Source organism: Podarcis erhardii, assembly GCF_964252035.2.
Source record: "Podarcis erhardii genome assembly, chromosome: 1".
NCBI lineage: Eukaryota > Metazoa > Chordata > Lepidosauria > Squamata > Lacertidae > Podarcis > Podarcis erhardii.
Window position 1 is genome coordinate 36,000,450 of NC_138497.1, and position 26,067 is coordinate 36,026,516.

Below are 26,067 nucleotides of genomic sequence, written 5' to 3' on the forward strand. Positions count from 1 at the left end.
GTGGGAGAAAATGCCACAGTTTAACACTGTGTTGTGTGAAGAAGTACTTTCTTTTGTCTGTCCTTAATACTTCAACATCCTGCTTCATCGAATGGCCCCTAGTCCTTGTGTTAAGAGGGAGGGAGAGGGCATCTCAGAAGCTTTTCTCACATAGTCCTTCAACTATACACAATGAACATGTGGAGATGAAGCAGGATCATGCCCACTGTACACGCCCCAGACCTTCATACATTGACTGTGCCTATGTCCACAGAGCTTACACACATACAGAGTAACAACCATGCCACTAGGAATTAAGGTAGTAACAACTGGCCAATTGTATCCACCAGTTAAGAAATAATAAAATTACCTAGAACCTAAAACTAAGATACTTTCGAGAATGTACAACTTGCTGTTGAAATGGAATACTCAGGATGAAACAGTTAAATCAGCTATGATTAAATGGGCACAGGACATTGGTTATAACATTATGTTTGCAGACTGGGAAAAGTTGTGGACCACCGACATGAAGTTTACGGCATGTAATGCCTTAAGAGAAAATATTATGAAAATGATCTATAGGTGGTACATGACCCCAGTCAAGCTTGCAAAAATTTATCACCTGCCTGATAACAAGTGTTGGAAATGTAAGGAAACTGAAGGAACATTCTTTCACCTTTGGTGGACATGCCCAGAGGTTAAGGCTTTCTGGGAAATGATTTATAATGAACTAAAAAAGGTATTTAAATATACCTTTCCTAAGAAACCAGAGGCCTTCCTTCTGGGCATTGTCGGCCAAATGGTACCAAAGAAAGATAGAACACTTTTTATGTATGTAACAACCGCAGCAAGAATACTTATCGCAAAGTATTGGAAGACACAAGATTTGCCCACTCTGGAAGAATGGCAGATGCAAGTGATAGACTATATGGAATTGGCAGAAATGACTGGCAGAATTCGAGACCTGGGAGAAGAGTCGGTGGAAGAGGACTGGAAGAAGTTCAAAGAATATCTCCAAAAACATTGCAAAATGTTTGAATGTTAAAATGATGTTGGATATAAAGATAATATGGCATCAGTGACATAGTAAAAAGAAATATGTAAAAATGTTTTAAGAAAAAAAAGGGTAAGACCAGAGTAATACTATGTCGAAACTAAACAAAGGATATCAGGGATTAAGTTACAAAGAATATGCAAGATTGTATTTAAAAAGAAAGGGGAAATAGAAGACATAATAGGTTGGAATGTATAATATTGATTAAGATTTGAAAAAGGGTAAGGAGCTGCTAAATTTGATTGAGTAAAGGGGAACGCAGGAAAGGGAGATGTGAGGAAGTCAGGAAAGAGGGTTATAAAGATAAGAACTAAAAAACTAATTTTTCTTTAATTTTTGTTCTTTTTTACTTTTTCTGTTATATGTTTTTATGCTGTGTATGTTATGTTGTTTTTTATTGTACCTTTTTTGTTGTTTTGTTTGATTGTAATATTTGTTTTACTACATAAAACCAAAATAAATATTTATTTAAAAAAAAAGAAATAACAAAATTACCATCCTAAACGAAGTTGGGAAATGCCATTAAAATCAATGAGCCTGCTCAAGCGCTTAGCTGCAGTTATTCACTTCAACTGGAATGAAAATAAACCATAAATATCCAGTGGACTCCAAACATTGTTACATAATTGAAAAACAGCTGTTGTAACGGGATGCTGAACAACCTCTCACTACTTCTTCCAAAAAAAAAAAAAAAAAAGAGGATGAGAGCTGGGAAATGGGTCTTCTACTTGCAACTGGTGATTATTGGTACCTTATGCTGGCCTTTTATCTTCCTATTTCTCACAGTGCACATTTTAAAACCTTTTGTGTGAAGATGTCTTCTTTCATAGGAAAAGTATGATTCATTTTTTAAACAAAATAAGTGGGATGCTTGAAAAACTGGGAGGTGAACCATATTCTATTTAATTATGTAAACAAACAGAAAACCAAGCATAGCTGCTTCGCTTTGGGTCGGAAAGCAGAGCCACATGTAAATTGAGATTTACATATATGTCTGTCTATTGGATTCTCCAAAGAAGCTCATGCACATCACGGAAAGCTTGTAAAGCAGAGGTGGCAGACTGTCTTCACAACATTAGGAAGGTGTGTGAGATGAATACCAATCATTTGTCTGCAGGTTGCTTTCTGTGCAAAGCATTTACTCACACAGAAGTGGTTGTTCTGAGGAAAACCATTTCTATAATTATGACCAGTTACCGAATCCATTATCTGTTCCCGTAACGAAGTGTATTATGTACTCATGTCGGAGTTCTAAGCCTTTAAAATGGTAGTGCTTATTTATTTATTGTGTCATTTTGCTGTATAGAACCGGACTGACCATTAGGCAGGGTAAGAAACCACGTCAGGAAACAGATGCTAGGGGCAGCCCATTTCCTCAACTGTTCCTCCTGAGCCTCTACCGCATGGATAGGCAACCTAAGGCCCAGGGGCTAGATCTGGCCCAATTGCCTTCTAAATCTGGCCCACAGACTGTCCAGGAATCAGCGTGTTTTTACATGAGTAGAATGTGCCCTTTTATTTAAAATGCATCTCTGGGTTATTTGTGGGGTATAGGAATTCGTTCATTCCCCCCCCCAACATATAGTCCGCCCCCCACAAGGTCTGAGGGACAGTGGACTGGCCCCCTGCTGAAAAAGTTTGCTGACCCCTGCTCTACCACCTCCACCATTTCCATCTGTTGACACCTCAGAACCAGTTCGAAGAGGTTCAGCAAAGGGCACCCACAATGATGAAGAGGCTGGAGCAACTTCACTATGAAGGAGGGTTGCAGCATTTGGAACTTTTTAGGTCACGTGGCAGAAGTTTGTAAGATTATGCATAGCATGGAGAAAGTAGACAAGAGAAAAGTATTTCTCCCTCTCTCATAATACCAGGACTCATAGACATCCAATGAAGCTAAGTGTTGGAAGATTCAGGACAAATAAAAGAAAATACTTCTTCGCACTGTCCATAGGTAAACTATGGAAATCACTCCCACAGATGGCAAGGGATGGCCAGCAACTTGGACGGCCAGCAGACTGGACAGGCAGTTGAGCCTTTCTTCAACACTTATGATAGGATCATGTTCCTCCACCACACCTGAGGCAGGAAGCCCGATTAGGGGCCCCAGGAGCAGCTGTATGGCATAAGATAAGCCTGCTGGATCAAGTCAGTGGCCCATCTAATCCAGCATCTGGTTCTCACAGTGGCAAACCTGATGCCTGTGGGAGGCCTGCAAGACTGTATGTTCTCTGCCCACCTGTGATTCCCAGCAACTGTTATTCAGTGCAGGTAAATCATGGCCATTGTGGCTGGTAGCCTTTTCTTTCCTGAATTTGTCTAATCCTCTTTCAAGACTCAACTGCCTGTGCGGTCTGCTGGAATGTGAAAGGGGCACCATCTGGTCCTTCACCCCAGGTAGCAAAATTATTTGTTCTGGAACTCTTGCTGTACATACGCTCAGATGCCAGACTATCGGGGCAGACCTTGGTTATATGCTGCCATGTGCACGGCCAAAATTTAATGCTCTCTGGTAGGGTTCTAGAGGTCCCACCTCCTTCCCAAAGCTGGGCAAGCACTAACTGGGTTTTGGGAAGGAGGTGGGAGGATTCCAGCACCCTGCCAGGACCCTTGCACCTCCTTCCTAAAGCAATCGCTTACTAGGCCTTGGGAAGGAGATGGGGAAGCACCCCCTTGGCCCTGGTGTGAGGGAACCTGCCCTAAATCCACTTCTACAAACTATCAGTCAGTAAAAGACCGAGGAAGGCTGATTAAAAATGTTTCCAAATGATGAGCAGTTTCTTCTCTTTCTTTCTTTCGAGGACATAAACACCCTTAATCAAATTTTCTAATCACTATCACAGTTTTTATCTGCCCTTTCCCATATTAGAGCCTGTCAGCGCTGAGCCTGGTATGTACAAGCAGAAGGGCCAAATCCATCAGAATTCAAACTCAAGTTACATGGGAAGAACGACAAGAAGGGTAATGCAGAAGCTAGGCAATGAGGCATACAGGTGGGGTGGAATCATGGACCCGCCTCATGACACTAGCATCGCAGCCACTTCTTTGGGTTGGGCTGGTATGGGACAGTACAGGGCAAGAGTGAGACCCGAGCTGCTCAGGTGTTTCAGCAGGAATGCTGGATTAGTCCTTCTGGTGCATCCACATGGTCCTGTCCCAGCCCTGTCCAGGTAAGCAGCAGCAATACTGGTGGCACGAGGATGGCTCTATACATCACATGTGCCACCACACATGTCCTCATGAAAATTCATTAGCATTTTAATTAGGATTTCTCCCAATATACACATTTTATTGACAATTTTGACAAATTTTTGCTTAGCATATTTTCCTGTCCGAAGCAAGAGTCAAGGGCAGGTGAGCACCCAGTGTCAGTGATGTTAACTCTTCATTCACAGAAACCAAACCAGTGCAGGCCCAGTGATCACAGCAGCTCTTCCCAGTAGGTCTTGCCCCAATGAGGCAGTTGTGAGGACTGAAGGTCCCCACCTTCCCACCGCTCCCTAAGGCTCCTCTGCCAGTTCCTTCCCTAGTAGCCTAAGGTTCTGGCTTCCTGCCTCTCTTTGCTCTGCCCTCTCCATTTCTCTCTGTGTTCTGGGAGACCAGGGAGGGAGGGGAGCTAGCCAGAGCAGGAAGGGGAGATTCCCTGGCTTCTTCAGCAGCCTACCTCATCTCTACCTCTTGACCCCTCTCTGCTTCTGCCTCAGAATCTGAACTGCTCTTGGCACAGCCTCTTCCTTTTCACTAAACCCTGTTGCCTCTTTAGCTTCTGACACCTCCTCCCCCCAGTCTGTTCTCTCTTCTCCCTCTGACCATGTATCATCAGCCCACCACCAAACTCCTGGCTCTGAGCCGTCTTCCCCCTTGAGGGGGTCCTCAGCTGGTGTCTCCCAACACTCCTTTGGATCCAGCCAATCCATTACATTTCCTTCTTATAATGCATTTGCTTTCACTACTACATGCATCTATATGCCTGCTTTACCTCAGCAGATGCATTTGTGTACACATTACACCCCGCGTTGCAAAATTCAGAGAGATGTGAATTTTGAAGGATAGCAGTGTTTTGGCTCGCATATTGTTGCTTGAAATTTGTGAACTGGGGTAAACTCACATTTCAAGGTGACCTGAACCAAATCCCTCCCCCATGCCTAGTGGTACCCTCTCCCTCACAGGTAACATGTAGAGATAAAATACTTCTGCTTACTTTCAGCTGCACCAAATGCACATCCACATGCTTGCTGTCCGAGTCCTGCTGCACCGAGTAAGTCAGGTCCCTGACCCTTTCTGATGTCATCCGCAGCCATGTCTCAATCTCAGGCAAGTGGAGAACGATTTTCCAGTCGGCTCCCGTGTGAAGTGGAGGGGGCTTTTCATACTGTTGCCCGGAATCAATATCTTTCATGGCCTCTTCTCCGCCATCTTGCTCGGTGGTGGGAGTCATGTTAATGACCATGGGAGATGCATCTGCAGCTACAGAATCCAGTTCCTGAGACCTGATGGGAGAAAGTGCTACTTCCATGGCTAATGTCGGGAGCTCTAGACCATAATTCTTCCTGCTGTGCATACAAAAGAGAAGAAAGGCAATTGTTTTAAAAGTGAAAACTTGGATTATAAGTGTTCTGCCCACTCCACCCAAAATGCACATCAGTTTGGATTGCTAATAATATATCTGCTTAAGCTCAGGAAGGGTTCCACCTTAGCCTCAAAAGCATGAAAAGCAGCCCGTGTGCACCGCAAGCTAAAAAAATTAAATTAAATTAAAATTCTGCAGAAACACAACCCCAATTCAACACTGAGGATAGCTGCTACGAACCTTGCAAATTAAGTAGGTTTCCATAACTGATTTTGCTTCTGCCGGTTTTGAGTTGGCGTGAGAATTTATAGACAGCAATACAGCCTCTGACCACTAGAAATTCCCATTAGCACCCCACCCTCCAGTTTCTGATATTACAGTATTCTTTGTTTATACATTTTCAAGCACACTTTCATTGCCAAAAGACACATAAACTTGCAAGGGACGTGTAGAGTTGATGAAAACTGAGGTTTTATTAAAACTTGAGCATAAGTTGAGTTATATGCAAGGCTGGCTTTGGAAGATAAAAGTGAAAGAATAAAAAACCCCAAGAGTATAATGGGATGGGAAATGGCTGCCAGTCTGATAGCAAAAAAGAAAGAAAATTTTAGGAGGGGAAACATCCCCTCTGGTACTGCCATTGCTAATGGTGATCACCAGCCCTGCAGAAACATCGGAGAATTTATTTTCCCTTTTGAAGAAATTCAATGAAATGGATCCCAATTTTTCTGCCCACAAATACAGTGGGGAATTTTATGGGGCCATTTGCACACAGCTCCAGTGATAGCTATAGATAAAGGTCATACAGATTACTCTCCCCTCTTCTTCCCAGTCCAAGACAGCTGTGCAATATCCAGTCGACACATAAATGTTTGGGACTGAGGGTTGAATAGCCTTGCTGTGATGGACTACGTTTCTATCTGGTCCTTAAAAAAATAATCAGTGTAGTTTTATGCTTCAGCAGTGGAAAGCAGGGGAGGGGGGCCTTCAAACCACTAAATAAATTTATGGCAAACAGAAATAGAAATAGAAACAGAAATATGTCAGGGTTCTGCTAGGAGAGACAATAGCCTTGTTTCATCCAATAGCCTTGCTTATCACTTTTATTAAAGGTTAGCTGTCTGAGCACTTCTATGCTGCAATGAACACTTTATAGCCATAATAAATACATAAATAGCAATAATCATAAACACTTTTTTAAAAAATCTCGCAAAAGCATGGGTGTGTATTGCTTATCCTCATGAACATCACTGATATTGCTATCTTTGACATGTGGGCAACCACATTTTGGCAATGAGTACCATTTGTGGAGGAATACGTTAGGTTTTTAAAAATAGTCTAAGATACACTGCATCATGCTAGGGGGGGAATCAACACAGCAACAAAAGCTGAACCTCAAGGAAAGGAAACATGCCATATGCAACAATCAGGCAGCAAACATATGCACTTTTTATTGTGCTAAATACTGCTAATCTGGAAAGGTTTAACATGTTCCTAATGCAACACTTCCCAACACAAAACACTGGTGTGGGTGGGTGTACTTTATGGTTGCAATATTAAACACACTTTCTTAGGAGTAACTCTCATTGGATTCAGTGGGACTTACTTCTGTTTAAATGTACATAGGATTGAACTCTAAGGGTGCAATGCGTCTACTGCAAGAAAGTTTCATTGAGCACACTCAGCGCTTACTTACAAGGAAACATGTCTAGGATTGTGTTGCACATGTGGTTTTGACAAATATGCCATAATGTCCCATCTAATGGTGACAACAGCAGCCAAATAGTCCCCACTGAGTGTCACAGTTGCATGGTGCCATTTTGTAATTTGAGAAAACCTTCCCCACTTGAGAACAAAGAAACACACCTATCTTAATTATTATTTGAACCCAGTCTTAACTGTGCCATTTCAATGAATTTTATGAATGCTATTATGGTTCCTAAACTACTCTCAGCAGCATTACATTCTAAATGCTGGATTCTGATTAGGCCCACAAAATTCACCATTGCCAATCTGAGCATCGCTCACAGGCAAACTAATTACTTCCTACTGATCAATATCTAGTACAACCCCAGGAAGCACAACACACAGCACTTGCCCAGTGGCTGTTGTATATAAAACTGACTCCTTGTGAAACTCTCTAAGCTGATCTCTCTCTCTCTCTCTCTCTCTCTCTCTCTCTCTCTCTCTCCCCACCCACCTCTCTGTGTGTACTGTATGTGCGTTTCAACAAGGAAAATAACACTTAACCACTAACATACACCTTTAGAGCATGTTTCTGTATAAACACATTATGGAAACCTCTCCGGGGTTGAAAAGAGAATGTTGGAGGAAGATATTCTGGTGACTCTCATTGGCATGAGTAACTGCTGGTCTGCTTCCTCTCATTGCACTCTTGAGTCTGCACAGCACTAATACTACCGCTGTCATACTGGCAGCTATTAAAATTAAGACAAATCCTTTCTCCTATTACCCATAACAAAGTCACCATGAATCACTGCCAGTTACTACATATATTCTCTCTCTCTCTCTCTCTCTCTCTCTCTCTCTCTCTCTCTCCCTCACACACACACACACACACACACACGAAGGCTGAAAGTCTATCACATTTCCACACTGTCAAATTTCTTACAAACATAATCAAAACATCCCAGGCCAGGGCTTTCCAGCCCTTCCCTCCCCGTTCCTTAAAAGCTCACACTTGCTTGCGGCATGTAGAAATCACTGAATAATTGCACCTAATTCACTACATGGTTTCCCAGAAGAACAAAAAGCTGCCCTAATCCAGCTCCCTAGATACAAAAGGAAAGCAAAGATCTCACACACATTCCCAAGAGAAATGGCATCATCAGGCAGTGTCCTCCCCGGGTTGTCATTCTTCCTACTAATCTAGGAACGCCAGGCTCCTCCTCCTCGTCCTTGTCTTCGTCCACTAGCGTTCTGCTTTGCAGAGCAAGGCAACTGTTGTGTCATATCTACACCAACCTATAAACCAGGCAGGCAAGATAGCCGAAACAAAATGAGCTTAATGCACGTGGCAAAGTGGGGGGAAAGGCAGGGGACTTGCCGAGAGCCTTACTGCTCTGATGAAGTCAGAAAAGTAGCTAGAATGCCACCACAGGGTTTAAAGAAAAGGTTAACAAATCCAGCTAGGAAATTTTTAGTCTGAGCTAGAGAGTGTTTTGGTCAAGGCTACAGACTGTTCCAGCTGCTATCCGCCCTAATAAACTAAGTGACTGCTCAACAGGATAATTCAGCCATTTCTGGTAGTCTCCTAATGCACTGTTATCTCCTGCAGCTAAATGGATTTAAGGATCCATATTGCTCTGTTGAGAGCCTGCGTTTCCAGAGTCAGAACTCTGCCGACTGATTCACCATTTGTCTGACTCAGTAATAAGGCACTTCCACATATCACAACTGCATGATAAGGCTGCATTGGAAGTGAATTATACATGATATAAATACATGGCACCTTTAAAAATTGAACAAAACAGTTAGAGGTGTGATATAACCAGTGTAGAAAAAGAAAAAGAAAGTAAAGAAAAAGAAAAAGTGGGCATTTCCTAGGGTCACCATATGTCCCGAATTTCCTGGAATACTGCAGTCAGAAGCAGTGTCCAGGCAAAAATGTCCAGGAAACCATGTCGGCAGTGTTGTTTTTGCTGATTTAAAAAAAGCTCCAAACAATGGCAACCCTACATTTCTCCTTCTACATCTTAGAGGACACATAAGCTTGACAGAGCATTTTAGATCTTCATGATCTATCATATATTTAATTGTGCATCAGATGGTCACAGTCCAATCCATGAGTCTCTGGTATCAGAAGTATCGAATTAAAGGATTACTGCATAGCAACATGCCACAGCTGTTCCATGCTGGCCTATTCACCTACCGAGCTGACCTGGAACATTGGCAGTGCCTGAATGCCCACACCACAGGGGCACACCACAAATACAATGAAAGAAACAGCTGGGCAAATGTCCCTTTAATACAGCGCTCACAAAAACACATCCCGTTCAAACGTAAGGTACAGATGATAACTGCTTTATCTGTGCCTCTGTCTTCCTCCTGGCTTTCTGTGCAGCTAGATGCAAAGCCTTTTATGCAATGTCTGAGATCTGTGCCTCACCCTTAGTGCGTAAGCCAATAAGCTTTCGGAGCTTCTCACAGAACTTGGTCCTCAGATTACGCTGACTCAGCAATCCATCATTGCACCCATCAGTAACAGTAATTGGTTCATGACAGACAAAAACTCATTAAGCATGTTAGGGTACAGAGAGGGGACATGTATCGATCAATGTTGTGTCCCCAGGATAGTGTGTTTCCTAATAAGATCTTAATTCCCTCCCCCCCAATGACCCATATTGTTAAAGCCAGCCTCCGTTCATTAGGCAGCCATCTGCCTATCATGAAAGCAATTCAGTTTCAATTCCAGAGATCTTAAAAATAAAGGCTGAGGAAAGGTATTTCGTTAACCACGCTCTCTTGCTGAATTTTAAATCAAGTTACGTAACAGCTGGTGCTGGAGGAAACTATTTTTGTCCAAATCGCATCTATCCCTCATTCAGCTGCAATGCAACTAATCTCTTTTCCTCTTTATAAAATCTATAAAGAAGCTAAACCAGCTAACTTTGATAAAAAGAGGGAAAGAATGAGAAAATCGATCTCTTTATTAGGTAAAACAAAACATTGGTCTGGTTCCGATGTCACGCTAAGCCAAGCCATGGCTTGCTACAAACACGCATGCTGCCAGAGATGAGTCCATGGTTACTGTGCTCTTCCTTGGTCAGTCTGCTGCTGAGCTAAGCCATGGTTTACTTTAGCATGGCGTCTGAACCTAGGCTTCTGGTTTAGCTCCCCTGGACAAACCATGAGCTCATGGTTAGTATGGAGAAAGCTAAACCACAAGACTGGATTTGAACAACATGATGCTAAGTCGAGCTATTGCTTGGGTCAGCACAGCAGCCAGAACAACAGGAGAGGGAAGAACAGCCGTGATCTCTTCTCCCAGAGTCCATGCGTTCACATTAACCCATGGTTTGGCTTAGCATGACATGCAAACCAGGTCATTATGCAACATACAGAATATAGAAATACAGGCTTGGATGGTATTTCCCAGCTTCACAAGGCATAGTTTATGAAGCCAGATATAACTGTCAGGCTTTGGTACTCATCTGTCACACTTCTCCTCCTTTACTCAAATGCTGGCTTTGAAACTGCATTCCTCACTTGCACATAAATCTGAGTCACTGTTAGGCCTGAATCAGGGTACTCTGCGTGGTCTTCAAATAAGTTTTACTCAAAGCAGACCTGCTGAAACAGACTAACTTAGTCATGTTAATTAATTCCAATGGGTAAACGGAGTAAAAAAAAGTTGAAGACCTCACCCTGTTTTCATCTTTGCTCAACTAACCATGATAATAAGTCTGAATTATTATGTTTGGTTTGGGCATGATGTGTAATTCTGCTGTAATTCAAGTGTAAAAGGAAATTGAAATTGAATTGTGTATGAGGAGAAGTGTGGGGAGGGGTGATGGAGGAGCTGGCAAACCCTATGCTTGTTCCTGGCTTCATAAACCATGGTTGATGAAGCCAAGAAAGAACATCCAAACCCGGTCATACGGTTGATCCTTAGAACAATCTACCACAGGTACAGAATATTATTTATTGACATGTACATTCCACTACAAAAACCACTTCTTCAGTTGCTATATCTGCTGCTATTTATAAAACTTCATTTCCCCATTTCAATTAAATAATACACACTTTGTTCATAGTGTTGTAGTGAGAAGGACAATAGCCAAAGAGTTGTGTGAGAGACCTGGGCGAGAGGCAAGCAGAAGCCAGAGAAGAAGAGTCATGCTTGATTCCTGTTTGCTTCAAAGGCTGGGACTATGGGAGAAGCAAGACCTTATGGGGTGTGAGTGCTGTTATCCCCTCCATCTTAGGCTCAGGTTGTATATTTGTGTAAATAAACCATATATCCTAAAGACAACACAGTCTCCATTGTCCCTCATTCCAAGGAAACTGAACCCCTGTCAAGCGCATGGAAACCCAGGAATCTCACACCACTCAGAGACTGGGGTTGCGTGCAACATTATCTATCTGTAATTTATAGCCAAACACAAAGGAACACCACTACCACCGCAAGATAACTGGGTAAAAAGCAAATTAAATACCATGTATTTTGATATGCAGTTTCAAGAGGAAATTCCATCGCATACAGAATATTAAACATTTTAAGAGTAGTTTAAGCATATCAAGTGATGTGGAATTCATAAACACAGGAGGCAGTGGTGAGTGGGTTGTTAATTTTTATATTCAAGTGAATTCTCATTCATTGAATAATAACTCTTTTTTTATGAAGCGGCTTCGGAATTAAATAACTTAATTCAGATAATCCTCATCTTCCTGTACTCATTCCTCACAAGCATTCAAGCACAATGACTTATTTAACTGGCTTTTAAAAATCATCATCATCATTATTACTACGAGTTGATTCTGGCCTTATGATGGCCTTCCTATTTTTGTTTACTGCTGTTTTTAAAGTAGGTTTTATGTATGTATGTATGCATGTATGTATGTATGTATGTATGTGAAGAAGATGACTGCTAAATGCTAGTAAATGCAATTTGATCTACCTGGGCAAAAGAACATTTTCAGTTCAAGACTGGATGAGCTAGAGTTTTAGGGGACAAAAATTCATTTTTTAATTTATCCATTTATTAAATGTATATCCCGCCCTTCTTCCCAAAGGAGTTCTGGGTGGTAAACAACAAACAGTAAAACAATAATAATAATAATAAAAATCTTTAAAACATTACACCAAAAGGAAAGCAGTAGGAGAAGAGAAAGTGTGGGTGACCCTAGGGTGGATATCAAAAGAGAAGTCAAGGAAGCTCTCTTCACACAAATGGCATGTAATAATAATAATAACAATAATAATTTATTATTTATACCCCGCCCATTTGGCTGGGTTTCCCCAGCCACTCTGGGCGCCTCCCAACAGAATATTAAAAACACGATAAAACATCAAACATTAAACCCTTTCCTAAACATGGCTTCCTTCAGGTGTCTTCTAAAAGTCAGATAGTTGTTTATTCCCTTGACATCTGATGGGAGGATGTTCCACAGGGCAGGTGCCACTGCCAAGAAGGCCCTCTGCCTGGTTCCCTGTAACCTCACTTCTCACAGTGAGGGAACCACCAGAAGGCCCTTGGAGCTGGACCTCAGTGTCCAGGCTGAACGATGGGGGTGGAGACGCACCTTCAGGTACACTGGACCGAGGCCGTTTAGGGCTCTAAAGGTCAGCACCAACACATGTAAAGAAGACTTTCATGGTGGGTGACTTTATACACTTCCATATTTTACTTATGTTATTACCCTGATATCCTGCATTTCTTCCAAGGAGTTGAAGGTGGCCTAAGGGGTTCTCCCCACTTCCTCTTCTATCTTCACAACAACTGTGTGAGGTAATTTAGGTTAAGAGTCTGACTGGCCCAAGGTGCTTCATGGCTGGGTGGGGATGTAAACCCAGATCTCCCAGGTCCTGGTCCAAAACTCTAACCACTTCGCCACACTGGCTCTCATATGATGTCCCTATTGTAATACCCCACAAATGTCCCAGAAAAACTGAGACATCCCGTTTTCCCCATGAGAGCACAGCAGCCATCTTGGGTACCACGATATCTCGTGATTTCACGCTGCAATCTCATGCAGCACCTCAAAATGCACATTTTTTAATGCAGTGAAAGCGCAAAGTGTGTCTTGTGGGCTCCGTGATCTCTCACGTGTCATGTGACTTTCATGGGAGCACGAACAGGAAGTGGCACGTCCCAGTTTGGGACTCAATGCGTTGTGGATTGCCCTGTGGACAGGGCACGTGGTCAAACTATGTAGCCTTTTGGTGTCTTCCAGCTCAATTATTCCAGGAGGGATTTTGATTATTTATACCTCTCCTTGATGACAGCCTATGAGGAAACCTTTGCCAATCACAAAGTGCAAGAGGGCCACAAAGCACAGTTCTAGAGAGTTAGACTGAATGGACCAGGGAGCTTGTCTCCCACACCCCTCAGGCAGATGTAAAGTGCAATGTGCAATAGCTGGTGCAAATCTATCATTACAAAAGACACACCGTTGGAGGAAAGTGTGTGCATTTTATAACAAGCCAATGGAACCGGAACAGCTGTAATAAAAAGTGATCTTCACAGAATGTGTACTCTGCTGGAAGGCTTTACCGTGAAAAAATGGTTTTAAGTATCAGGGCTCCCTCATGTCCCAGGAGAAGAGACCTGTTGAGATGAGAGGATTTCCTATCCATTTTCGCTTGTAACACAAGCTGCTGTTACTCTCTGTGTCTTTCAAAAACATAGCAATTGGGAAATGGCACAAAGAGAGAGAACAGCTTTGGGCAAGCAAAGACAAATTAGCAGCTTCTTGTGAAATTGACAAGAATACACCATGATTTTTAACAGCTAATTAATTATACCCTGACTTTGTCACCTTCAAGGCTGTGTTGTCCACATTGCCAGTCCAAAACCTTGAAAACAATTAAACACTTAATGCCGTGGCTTGTTAATATATTATGCCAAGGGTGGGATGACACTCTTTTATTATGTATTTATTTATTTTACAGATGTGTACATCACCCTAAATCTCCAGGAAGTGTTTCAAGAGCGTGAGATTCTTTTCAGCACCAGACTCTGCTTTCTAAACCAGCTTTTTATCTTTTTAAACTTTCAGGCTACAGGAACTGGATGTTACACACTATAACTGGCTCTTAGGATCTCTCCTGCGCACACACTCAAATTGAAAAATCCACCTGGGTCACCATCTATACATGAGTTTGTGGGTAATCTTGTCATCTGTGCATCCCAGGACCTCCATACACACATCCCAGCAAGTGATCACAGACCCTCCAAGGGTCCCTATTTTCCAGGGACAGTCCTGGATTTACAGAAGCTGTCCCAGTTTCTGATTTGATCCCAGAATATTATGCTTTTACTTAGGATGTCCCTATTTTCATTGGAGAAAATGTTGGAGGGTATGGAGTTATGTGACCCCCAAGAAAAGGAGATAAGTAACTATACAACCTTTAAAGAACAGTCCTGTATAGGGGAGTTTTTAAATGTTTGTGTTTTTATATATGTTGCAAACCTCACAGAGTGGCTGGGGCAACACAGTCAGATGGGCGGGGTATTATTATTATTAAATAGGACATCCCTATTTCCATCAGAGAAATGTTGGAGAGTATGTGATCACCAAATTAAAATGAGTATTTTCTTCAAGTAGGAAATGCTTACTGATACACACGAAAATTTAATGAACCAAATCAGTGTTTTAAGGAACAGTTTTCTTGTTCCAGTACAGAAATCTGTGACTATTTCTACACCACTCCATGAAGCTAAAACAATTTAAGTATATCATCTCAAGGAGCTGGTGGAACAATACCATATGGCTGTAATGATACAAAGCATTAAATGTATTCAGGCTAAGTTAAATTTCCCTGTCTTCTGTATAGCTCAAGTTATTTAAACAAAAGTAACAGTGGGTGGCTTGAGTCAAATTACATTCACTGTAGGACATCAAATGATACTATAATTAACCACAAGATTTTGTACAGTTCTGGTTTTTCCTTTGAATAAATTATACTAACCAATCTATTGACTTGCACCTATTCGCATTTTTCCTCCCTTGACATCCGGGTGAACTTCATCAGCGACAGGACATCAAGAAAAATTAATCAACCTTGCATAATTAATTAGTTAAACAAGATATCTCAAGTACACTTTGAATGCCCCAGTAATTTAGATTAAACAATATTTCAGTAAACTGTTCTCACTGTGTTTACAATGGCAAGGGATTATCACACACACAAAAACCCTTTTAATGACCAAGATATTAAGGAATCCTATTTGTGTATTCATGAACTTATGGGCTATGTAATAGCTTTCCTCCCTGATTTGGCGTTTTAATGTGCTAAGAAGCAGCCTATGATGCATCACAGACAGTGCCCGATTTACGTATAAGCTAAACAAGCTATAGCTTAGGGCCCTACTCTCTTGGGGGCCAGAAAAAAATTAAAGGGGGGGGACTGATGTACATTTCCAAAATATAAGATAAAAAAGAAATAAAATTGCTTTAGATACCTATTAGGTCCATAAATTACCATATAGCAGGCTTCTTCAACCTCAGCCCTCCATGTGTTTTGAGACTTCAATTCCCAGCATCCCTAACCACTGGTCCTGCTAGCTAGGGATCATGGGAGTTGTAGGCCAAAAAAACATCTGGATGGCTGAAGTTGAGGAAGCCTGCCATATAGCATATATTTAACACACACAAAAAGCGACAATTTGTTGTTGACAAAGGACAGCTGGACATATAAAGGGCCCCATTATCTTCAGTAGCTTAGGGCCTCATCCAACCTAAATCCAGCCCTGATCACAGAGAGCAGGATAGTAGGGAGGTAGAGAGTTGGTGCCCCATGAAGTGATGGCTGGTGCCCACTGGGACCAGAAGGGCAGAATGCCGGGAGTTCAAACAGTAGGTGGAACCAGAGCCAATGGTAGGCATGACCAACTCATTTGAGTTTTGTTTTCATCTTCTCCCCTGGAGACTGGCTGAAGGCAGAATGAGGTTGGTAGTGCCCTATTTGCTCAAATGGGCCAGCCCCCACTGGTCCCCTGTGAAACACCCCTAATTGTTTGTTTATAAGGGTTCTCATTTGTTTATTACTTTCTCAATACAGTACTTCCCCTACATGGAAAGACAGGCTCTGGTGGATTGAGCAGGTGAGGGAGCAGACCAATCATGGGTCAAAGGGTCAAGAAGGCGATAGAGGGAAAGGAGGGGCAGATGGGGCTTGTCAGCCTTGGAAGGTGGCCCATCTAGGAGAAGGAAAACTCTGGTCCTAAACCTTGCTGCCTTGTGGGATATCCTCAGGAGAAGAAAGGGCTAGGGAATACAACGGTACCTCGGGTTACATATGCTTCAGGTTACAGACTCCGCTAACCCAGAAACAGCACCTTGGGTTAATAACTTTGCTTCAGGATGAGAACAGAAATCGTGCTCCAGTGGCGCGGCGGCAGCAGGAGGCCCCATTAGCTAAAGTGGTGCTTCAGGTTAAGAACAGTTTCAGGTTAAGAACAAATTAAGTACTTAACGCGAGGTACCACTGTAAAGCCCACACAAATCCATGATGGTTGGATGGCACTTTGTACGCTGCCTTCTGGCAACTCCTGCAACCAAGCTGGTGTGAAACTTATTGGTCTTCTTTCCTTTGGACCACATAAGCAAGGCCGAGAGGTAGGTCTTGTTGTCAGGGCAACCAGGACCTCCTTACACACTGCCCAGGCTTGCACCCTGGGGAGGTCACACAGCAGTTTGACAATGGAGGTGCACTCTATTGTCTCTTGAAACAGACAGATGCCAGCAAGTTAGGGCCCCTAAAAGTCTTGCTCTGGCTGGTGAGGTCACTTTGGTGCTGACAGCACAGTGGTTTGACTTCTCCCTGGAGGCGCACTCGGTGGTCTCTTGAGACAGGAGAATGTTAGCAATTCTGATAGCTAATGTGGGGGGAAATTCAGGTACTCTGACATCACTAGAGGGTTATTTTCTATGAAACGTATGTCCTGGATTTTTTTAGTCTGCATGGCAAGGGCATTTTTAGAAAAGGCTTTTCTCTAAATGAGCAAGCTCCTATAGAGATTATACTGCTGTTAAAACAGGGTCATTTTATTTTTGCTTCTTATGTCGGAGGAGAAAATAGTTCTAAAAAATTATGTATAGATTACAAAACATACTTTGTTCTAGCCAAAACTGCATAAGGGAGGAAAAGTCATTTAGCGGAACAAACGTAGCTCACTTGTAGAGCATCTGCTTTGTGTACAGGTCGTTGGTTCAGTCCTTGACATCTCTAGGTAGGTAAGGGAAAGTATCCTGTCAGAAACCCTGGAGAACTACTTCCAGTGTAGACAACACTGAGCTAAAAGAACCAATGGTCTTACTTGGTGTGATGTGGCTTCCTATGCAGGCAGTAATAGATGGTTTGTTGATACTGGGTCTACTCACAGACAATAAATTTCACTTACAGCAATCAGCAAGGCTGCACTTGATGCAATGATTCAGCAACTTTCTTCTGATGAATGGGTCTAGACACAGAAAGGCTTGCAATGGAAATCAAAACCAATAGAGCACAGGATTGCGCTATCACTCTAAGCCAGGGGTTGCCAACTTTTGGGGACCAGTGGGTCCATTCCAAATTTTGGGAGAGGATGCTGTGAAAGCCATGGCCAAAAAGGCTGCCATGGGGGTGCGACATAACACAAAACTAGAGTACACTCGTCGTTGCTTCTCTCCACTCCCCCAATGTCCTGCTGGTCCTCATTATGGAGATGCAGCTGTTAATGGCATGAATCCTGCTTTCTCCAGTGCCAAGAAGCAAGCTCAGAGCCTGGCAAGACTGCCTGGGGGTGCCAATGCAGGCTTTCATAGGCACCGGTGACCACAGATGCTGTGTTGGCACCCCTGTTCTAAGTCACCTGTAATCTTCCTCTGCTTGTGAAAGCATATGAGCAACATGCTCTGCGACGGCACCTTATATAGCAACCATGCTGAAACTTAGCAAAATGGTCAGTAGCCTGGAATCTCCAGCTATGCCATACTGAGGTTATCACAGAAGATCCAGATCTAAATTTAATTAACAAATAAGCAATTGGAGACGGTGCTCCCTTGGGCCTAACTTGGAGGGAAGAGAACCTCTCTGGCCCATGGGCCTAACTAAGCCTGGCAGAGGTCCTAGTTTTTGACCCATGAGGCCATTTCTCCTATGTTTCTTCTCTATTCCATTTCTTAGGAGATGGGGCATTTGATCTGCTTTCTTCCAGATAGAACACTGTACAGTAGTCTTCAAACACATGCTGTTACCTATCTACAGTACCCATCTACCCACATATAACAGACTTGCCTCTGAAATGATATATATTTTTTTGCAAGGCATAGTTGAGGCAGGGATAGATGGAGCGCTCCAGAAGGAAATAATTTTTCAAATCTCAACACTGTCCAAAACAAACAGGATGGCAGCAATGTCTGTGATCGACAAATAAAATGAAAGTGTGCTGCTATGGTCCATGAATGGCTTATTTGTGCACAGTTTAACCAGCCAATGGGAGTAGAGTAAAAAGAAAGTGCATGTTTCATACTTGACGTCTAGAGGAGCTGGCAGTTCCATAAAGGCACAAACTCATATGCACAGCAGCAAATCTGACAGGAAAGCTATTTGTAGATCCAGTTGTAACACCCTGGAAAAAATTTAGTAGTGCCAAAGCAGCTAAAGCAGAAATTGTGTGCACCTTTAACCTGGGAGTAAGTCCCACTGAGCTGAATAGGATTTACTTCTGAGCATGCATGCATGCTTAGGATTGCACCATAAAGGTACAAGGAGTAGAGATCAAGTCCCAGGGAACAAAGGAAGATGTACTTATGAGCAAATATGCTCAAGATTGCACTGCATGTAGATGCAGTAATAAATATTGCTATTGAAATAATGCTTTCCCCAAATATCATATTTTTAATATACACATAATACAAACCTTCCATTTGACATTTTAAGGATGATCATTTAATCAGTACCTATATTGATGAAGATTTCTATGTCCATTTGCTGATTTTTATTCAGGATGTGTAGAGAACTTGCCCAGGATAATTCCAATATTGAATGCACATGGTTGATTGTACTCAGCAGTTCTTTGCTATGCAATCATCTGGATTGTTTTAGAAAAACGTTTGATAGATACCTTAAATAATGTAAAAGGTACATATCTCAATTTCAGCCATGTTGAAGTTTGCTCTAACTAGATTCTGCTTAAGCGTGCTCTCCCGTTTCCTAGAGCCTCAAACAGACAGAATGCCACCTTATGGGTGTCTGTCATAGCAAATTATTGTCTCCAATGGAGGTGCCCACAGCCAGCCAGTCAGTAAAAATAGACCCTGCTGCTTCCAAAATGCGAATTCAGAGTGGCAGGATTGGATTTGTCCTTAAGGCACATCCTTTGTAGATCTATGCAACATGACAGAAAATGAACATCATAGAAAATATATGTAATGCTGGGGAATAAAAATATGAAAAGGGAAGGGAAGAGGGGAGAAATGTAAATATTCCAGAATAAAGGGTCTATTATTTTAAGAAATGTCTTTTAACAACTAGAGAACTATGGCTTTTAAGTAGGTTTGTGCTATCCCATGCTGAGAAATGAATCTATCCTTTAAAAAAGAGCTGCTAAATGTGACTGACCAGGGAGCACTGACTTCAATATTTTCAACAAAAAAAGAAAGAACAGCATTGCACACGATTAAATTGGTGGATATTCTCATAGAACATTTTCATTGCATTTAAGGCTGCAAATGATAGAACGAAAAATGTCCATTTGACCTAGAAATAAACAGCAGATTCGGTCACTCACCAAGCTGTTTCTCGTGTCCTGCTGTTAACGTCAAAAGCAGCAGAGGCGCCTCTCTGATATATGTATGCTCTGGGATCTGGGAGCTCCAGGGCTGCCTACAGTCAACTGCAAACCTACAGCCATCTTCCATGTGATTGCTGACAAACAATGGCTGGCACAAGCCAGATGAAATTCCATTTCTGGATGAGGAAACAGCAAGCAATGCTTCTCTACTTTGTGGATTCATTTCACAATGCCTCACAATGCAATAACTAGTTGCTGAGGATGTTGGCAGTGAAAGACTACAATTCTGCCTCAGGCGTGAAAGAAGTTGTATTTCGTATACTGCATAGCATATAGTGACTACTTATCAAGAAATCATTTGGACTGCAGAAAGCTCTAATCTTACACCTGGCTACCCTCTTCCTCTTTCTGCATATGCCTCTCTCCCCACCCATCCTGGTTTCTTCTCTCAAGAGTAAACAACACACACAGCAGAAATGTCCTCCCTCATCCAATGCAGCTTATGTCAGAGGGGCTCTGATTCCTGGCTCAGGCTGTGTACACAACTATACCATTACAGCACATTCAGAGCACATGCTTTCCCTCAAAGAATTCTGGGCGCAGGTCACAGAGTTACAATTTGCAGCAACCCTTAACAAATCACAAGGTAGTTTTATCTAAATTTCCATCTATATGCATCAATTAACATAAGCAAAAGTATGTTTCTGAGCACAATTTAAAGTGTTGGTGCTGACCTTTAAGGCTCTAAACGGCCTCGGTCCAGTATATCTGAAGGAGCGTCTCCACCCCCATCATTCTACCCGGACACTGAGGTCCCGCTCTAAGGGCCTTCTGGCAGTTCCCTCACTGTGAGAAGCCAAGTTACAGGGAACCAGGCAGAGGGCCTTCTCGGTAGTGGCACCTGCCCTGTGGAACGCCCTCTTACCAGACGTCAAAGGGAACAACTACCAGACTTTTAGAAGACATCTGAAGTCAGCCCTGTTTAGGGAAGCTTTTAATGTTTGATGCATTACTGTATTTTAATATTTTGTTGGAAGCCACCCAGAGTGACTGGGGAAGCCCTGTCATATTGGCGGGGTATAATTATTATTATTATTAAGCAAATCGTGTTCACTTTTTTTGACAGGACATAAGTGGGTGGCGCTGTGGGTTAAAACACAGAGCCTAGGGCTTGCCAACCAGAAGGTTGGTAGTTCGAATTCCCGCGATGGGGTGAACTCCCATTGCTTGGCCCCATCTCCTGCCAACCTAGCAGTTCGAAAGCACGTCAAAGTGCAAATAGATAAATAGGTACCGCTCCGGCGGGAAGGTAAACGGTGTTTCCGTGCGCTGCTCTGGTTCACCAGAAGCGGCTTAGTCATGCTGGCCACATGACCCGGAAGCTGTAAGCCGGCTCCCTCGGCCAATAAAGCGAGATGAGCACCGCAACCTCAAAGTCGGCCACGACTAGACCTAATGGTCAGGGGTCCCTTTACCCTTTACCTTTAAGTGGCCTCTCTAGAGTTGATGCAAAAATAAAAGTGGAAATGAGGGGATAGAACAAGGTGCATGGTAGCAGGGAAGGGGCATTGCATGGGGTCAGCAAACTCCTACAGATCCTGAGGTGCATCTATTAGACAGAAGACAACATAAGAGAGCACAATAGCCCCTTTGCCCACAACATGTGGGCAGGAGACTGGATCTCTGGTTGGTTTTCTTAAGAGTTCATAATACCAAAGCAAACCGCCTCTCTAATTTGGATTAGGGCTGCAGCTTGCAATGCTGAGTGAAGGAACTAACCTTTACTCTGTTCTGGCCTCTTGGTGCTGCTATTTGCCCTGTGGGGAAAGATATAGCACAACCTATAGCACAACACAACGGCTTTTCCGTGTGCTGCTCTGGTTCGCCAGAAGCGGCTTAGTCATGCTGGCCACATGACCTGGAAGCTGTCTGCGGACGAACACCGGCTCCCTCGCCCTATAGAGCCAGATGAGCGCGCAACAACAGAGTCGTCCACGACTGGACCTAACAGTCAGGGGTACCTTTACCTTTATAGCACAACACAAACTGGAAATCTTAATCCACCCCCACAAGAAGATATTAGGTGTCAAGATATTCCATTGTCAGGGCCAGCCTAAGCTATTTGGTTGCCTGAGGCAAAGGTCAACATGGTGCCTTTCCCCCATTTCATTTTCCAAAGCTGAATGGACCATTGGCAATGGAGCAATGGAGCATTCTCTACCGCACCTGAAGGCAGCAGTCTAGCATGGGGAGCACTGGATAGGGTGAATGGTTTACAAAGCTCCAGCAACTGGCTACCATTATTCATTGCCCTCCAGCACTTGCTGCCTGAGGTGGCCACCTCTCTCTGTCTTCACCACTATCTCATCTAGCACCCCCCAACCCTGGCAGCACACAGATAAATACGTTGGCAACTTGAGTGCTTCATCAGCCATCTGTTCTGTCCCTTGTGCATGAGGCAAATCACCCACCTTTTCTTTAAAGTGACTCATTAACTTAATTTGACCCATAACATGTTTTAAGAATTAAAAGAAGATTCTGTGTGGAGCAGAGACAAATACAGTACAGTCGTACCTTGGTTTTTGAACAGCTTAGTTCTCGAACATTTTGGCTCCCAAACGCCACAAACCCGGAAGTGACTGTTCAGGTTTGCGAACTATTTTTGGAAGCCGAATGTCCGATGGGGCTTCTGCAGCTTCCAATTGGCTGCAGGAGCTTTCCGAATGTTTTGGAAGTCAAACAGACTTCCAGAATGGATTCTGTTCAACTTCCAAGGTATGACTGTAGTTGATAAGTTTAAGGACCAGAGTGTAAATACACAGAAAAGTGTGTATTCCAGCCATCAGAAAATAAACATTTTCTCTAGCTTTCATAGCATTCAATGAAACTGGGAGTTAGACAGCTTGAAACACCAAGGGACACCGAAAACAGATTTCAAATGCTGTGGTCAATTTTAATTTTGTCTTCACCATGAAGACTGAAAGTATTTGTCACAATGCCTTGTTGCACGTAATGCAGCCACTATCTACAGAAACAGAGACAAAACTATATAAGTAAATTGGTATTACAGCAATAGTCTTTTAACACCCAGGCAGACCAAAAGGCCAGGAACAATTTCTGCTAGCAGTGAAGTGGAAAAAGCTAAAAAGCATTTCGATGACAGAAGCTAAAATGGTTTGATTTAATAGCAAGTAACATAAAGATGTGACAGAAACATTCGATCAGCAGTTGGTATTACAGGTGCATGAGAGCCTCGAGTGGTGGGAGAAATAATCAAGGGGGCAAATGGAAGTGCTAAAAAAATGAGAAATCTCAGAATTCCACTTAGCAGGTAACTTGAGTGAAGTTTAGTTTGTCACGTTTTACTCCTGGTCAAAAGCAAGGCAAGATCTGTTCTAGAAGAAACATTAATGCTTTGAAACAAGACACAGGCATACAGATAAGACTTTCAGGATGTTCACAGCACTTAGTGCAAGGACTGTGACCCTCCAGATATTTTTGGACTACAAGCTTAACATTTATATGAAGCCACAAGGAGTGGTCATTTGAGGATTTGGAGCACAGCATTATTATTATTATTGTTTATTATTTTTATCCCACCCATCTGGCTGGGTTTCCCCAGTCACTCTAGGCGGCTTCCAAGAAAACACTAAAATACAATAACCTATTAAATATTAAAAGCTTCCCTAAACAGGGCTGCCTTTAGATGTCTTCTAAAAGTTTGGTAGTTATTTTTCTCTTTGACATCTGGTGGGAGGGCGTTTCACAGGGCGGGCACCGCTACTAAGAAGGCCCTCTGCCTGGTTCCCTGTAACTTCACTTCTCACAGTGAGGGAACCTCCAGAAGGCCCTCAGGGCTGGACCTCAGTGTCCGGGCTGAACAATGGAGTTGGAGACACTCCTTCAGGTAAACTGGGCTGAGGCCGTTTAGGGCTTTAAAGGTCAGCACTAACACTTTGAATTGTGCTTGGAAATGTACCAGGAGTCAATGTAGGTCTCGGTGGCCACTCCCAGTCACCAGTCTAGCCGCATTCTGGATTAGTTGCAGTTTCCAGGTCACCTTCAAAGGTAGTCCCATGTAGGGTGTGTTGCAGTAGTCCAAGCGGGAGATAACTAGAGCATGCACCACTCTTGTGAGAAAGTCTGTGAGCAGGTAGGGTCTCGGCCTGCATACCAGATGGAGTGGTAGACAGCTGTCCTGGACACAGAATTGACCTGCACCTCCATGGACAGCTCTGAGTCCAGGATGCACACCTGGTCCTTCAGGGGCACAGTTACCCCATTCAGGACCATCAATATGCCAATGACACACAGCTCTTTTTCTCCACAGCATCTGAATCAGAAGTGGCTGTACAGGCCCCAGAACAGTGTTCTGGCTGCCGTGGTGGCCTAGATAAGAATCAGGGATGACAGGAGTTGTATCCCAGCACACATTCCTCCATCACTGATTTGGTAGGTTTAAAGGTAAGGTTCATCACAGAAGATACAGGCAAAACAGATGTACCTTTCCAGAAGATATCGAATGCAGACTTGGGGCTGGGCCCATAAACCTAAAAGCTGCTAAACCAACAGCATTTAATGGTGCTTAATCGGCATTACTTACTGCTTAGTGATGTCAGACTCTTTTGGATAACTTCATGAGATCCCACTTGCTAGACACAAATTAGTAATTGTCAAAATGGAAACAAGAGCATAGATATTCTTCCAAAATAAATTCATAACTAACTAAAAAAAAAGTGTTGGGTCATTTAAAAAATTGCAAGTTAAGATAACCTGACAAGTAATTTTTAAATGCTGGCGTCTCCAAGAAACATTTCAGAAATTTATATTTAAACCGAAGGATCATGTTGCCATGTTAGCCATGAACAGTAGATGCAATGCTTCACAATGTAACAGCCTAAGCCTGATAGTCTTACGCGGACGATAAATGATTAATATGCAGTGAAATAAATTAGAATGACTATAATTTAGACTATAATAAATCTTGCCACACTTTTGCGACTTTTTTGCCTAACAGTGGATTTGGGAGGTTTCTTCTTATGAGAAAAAGCATTGTTATCTTTGCCTTTTATGTAATAAGCCAATAAATAATTTAGTTTCCCACATAGAATATGTTTCTATCGTTTGCCCTGCTCTTCCTACAATGTTTTCTACAGTGTCTGCTCCATCACAATTTTTTTTGTGCAACAAACAATGCCTCAGAAGGAATGCAGAACTCAGTCAACCTACATGTGGCTTTAACTCCTGCCTTCAAAGGCAGCTTCTTCCCCCCCCCCCCTCACCGCAATGTGGGAGACCCTATCTGGATCGCATGCAGTTGCAGGGGGCAAAGCACTTTAGAAACAGATTAGGAGGGGTCCACACCTGCAGTTTGCATTTCAAAAAAAGAAATCCCATTGAAATATGATTTATTGATGCAATTTCCCAAATTAAATGCATCTCCTCTGTATATATGATACAGTCAACATGAACCTAATGCTGATTCTAGGATTCCATTCTAGCCAGGACAGAACAAACTCTAGGGAATGAGAAGCAGGACCAGAAAAAAGGTAATTGGTTCAATTCTTCTTCCCACTACCAACAGCGCCCTTCTCAGGCACAGTACCCTGGCTGTGGAATGACCTCCCCAGTGTCCACCCACCTCTCATGCTCCATTCTACAACATTGCTTTGGTGCCCCCTGCAGGTGGAGCCCAGGGCGACTGCAGAGGTCACACTACCCTAAAACCGCCCCTGCTTTCTCCTTGCAACTCACTGCATCATCTGGTTCCACCAACGCACATTTCTAACTGAGCACTAAAATGCAGGCTTTCAAGTAGCTCAGTTCCCACATCGTAACTAGTAGATGGTCTTTATTTGTGCTCCACTTGGTACAAATTACCAGCCGCATAATGTATCATGCATTTAACTACACATTGGTTTGACCTACCTGACACTGATTTCAAGCCTCTCAAAACAATCATTTGGTAAGAGAATGCAAAAAAACCCCCCACTTTACATTGC

At 42.8% G+C, this 26,067-nt stretch overlaps 1 protein-coding gene across 3 annotated transcripts in view; it reads right to left on the minus strand.

Annotated features, from left to right (window-relative positions):
* Positions 1-26,067, minus strand: part of AKAP6 (A-kinase anchoring protein 6) — a 239,361-nt gene that overhangs the window by 194,503 nt on the left and 18,791 nt on the right. For 2 of the 3 annotated variants that reach the window (XM_081857579.1, XM_081857578.1), the window contains exons 1-2: positions 8,430-8,506; positions 5,235-5,586 (exon numbers count right to left, since the gene is read on the minus strand). In XM_081857579.1, the coding sequence (XP_081713705.1) occupies positions 5,235-5,586; positions 8,430-8,479 (402 nt within the window). In that variant the 5' untranslated portion in view covers positions 8,480-8,506. Of the gene's footprint in view, positions 1-5,234; positions 5,587-8,429; positions 8,507-26,067 lie in introns of those variants that run through there. The other variant, XM_081857580.1, reaches the window with a different exon arrangement.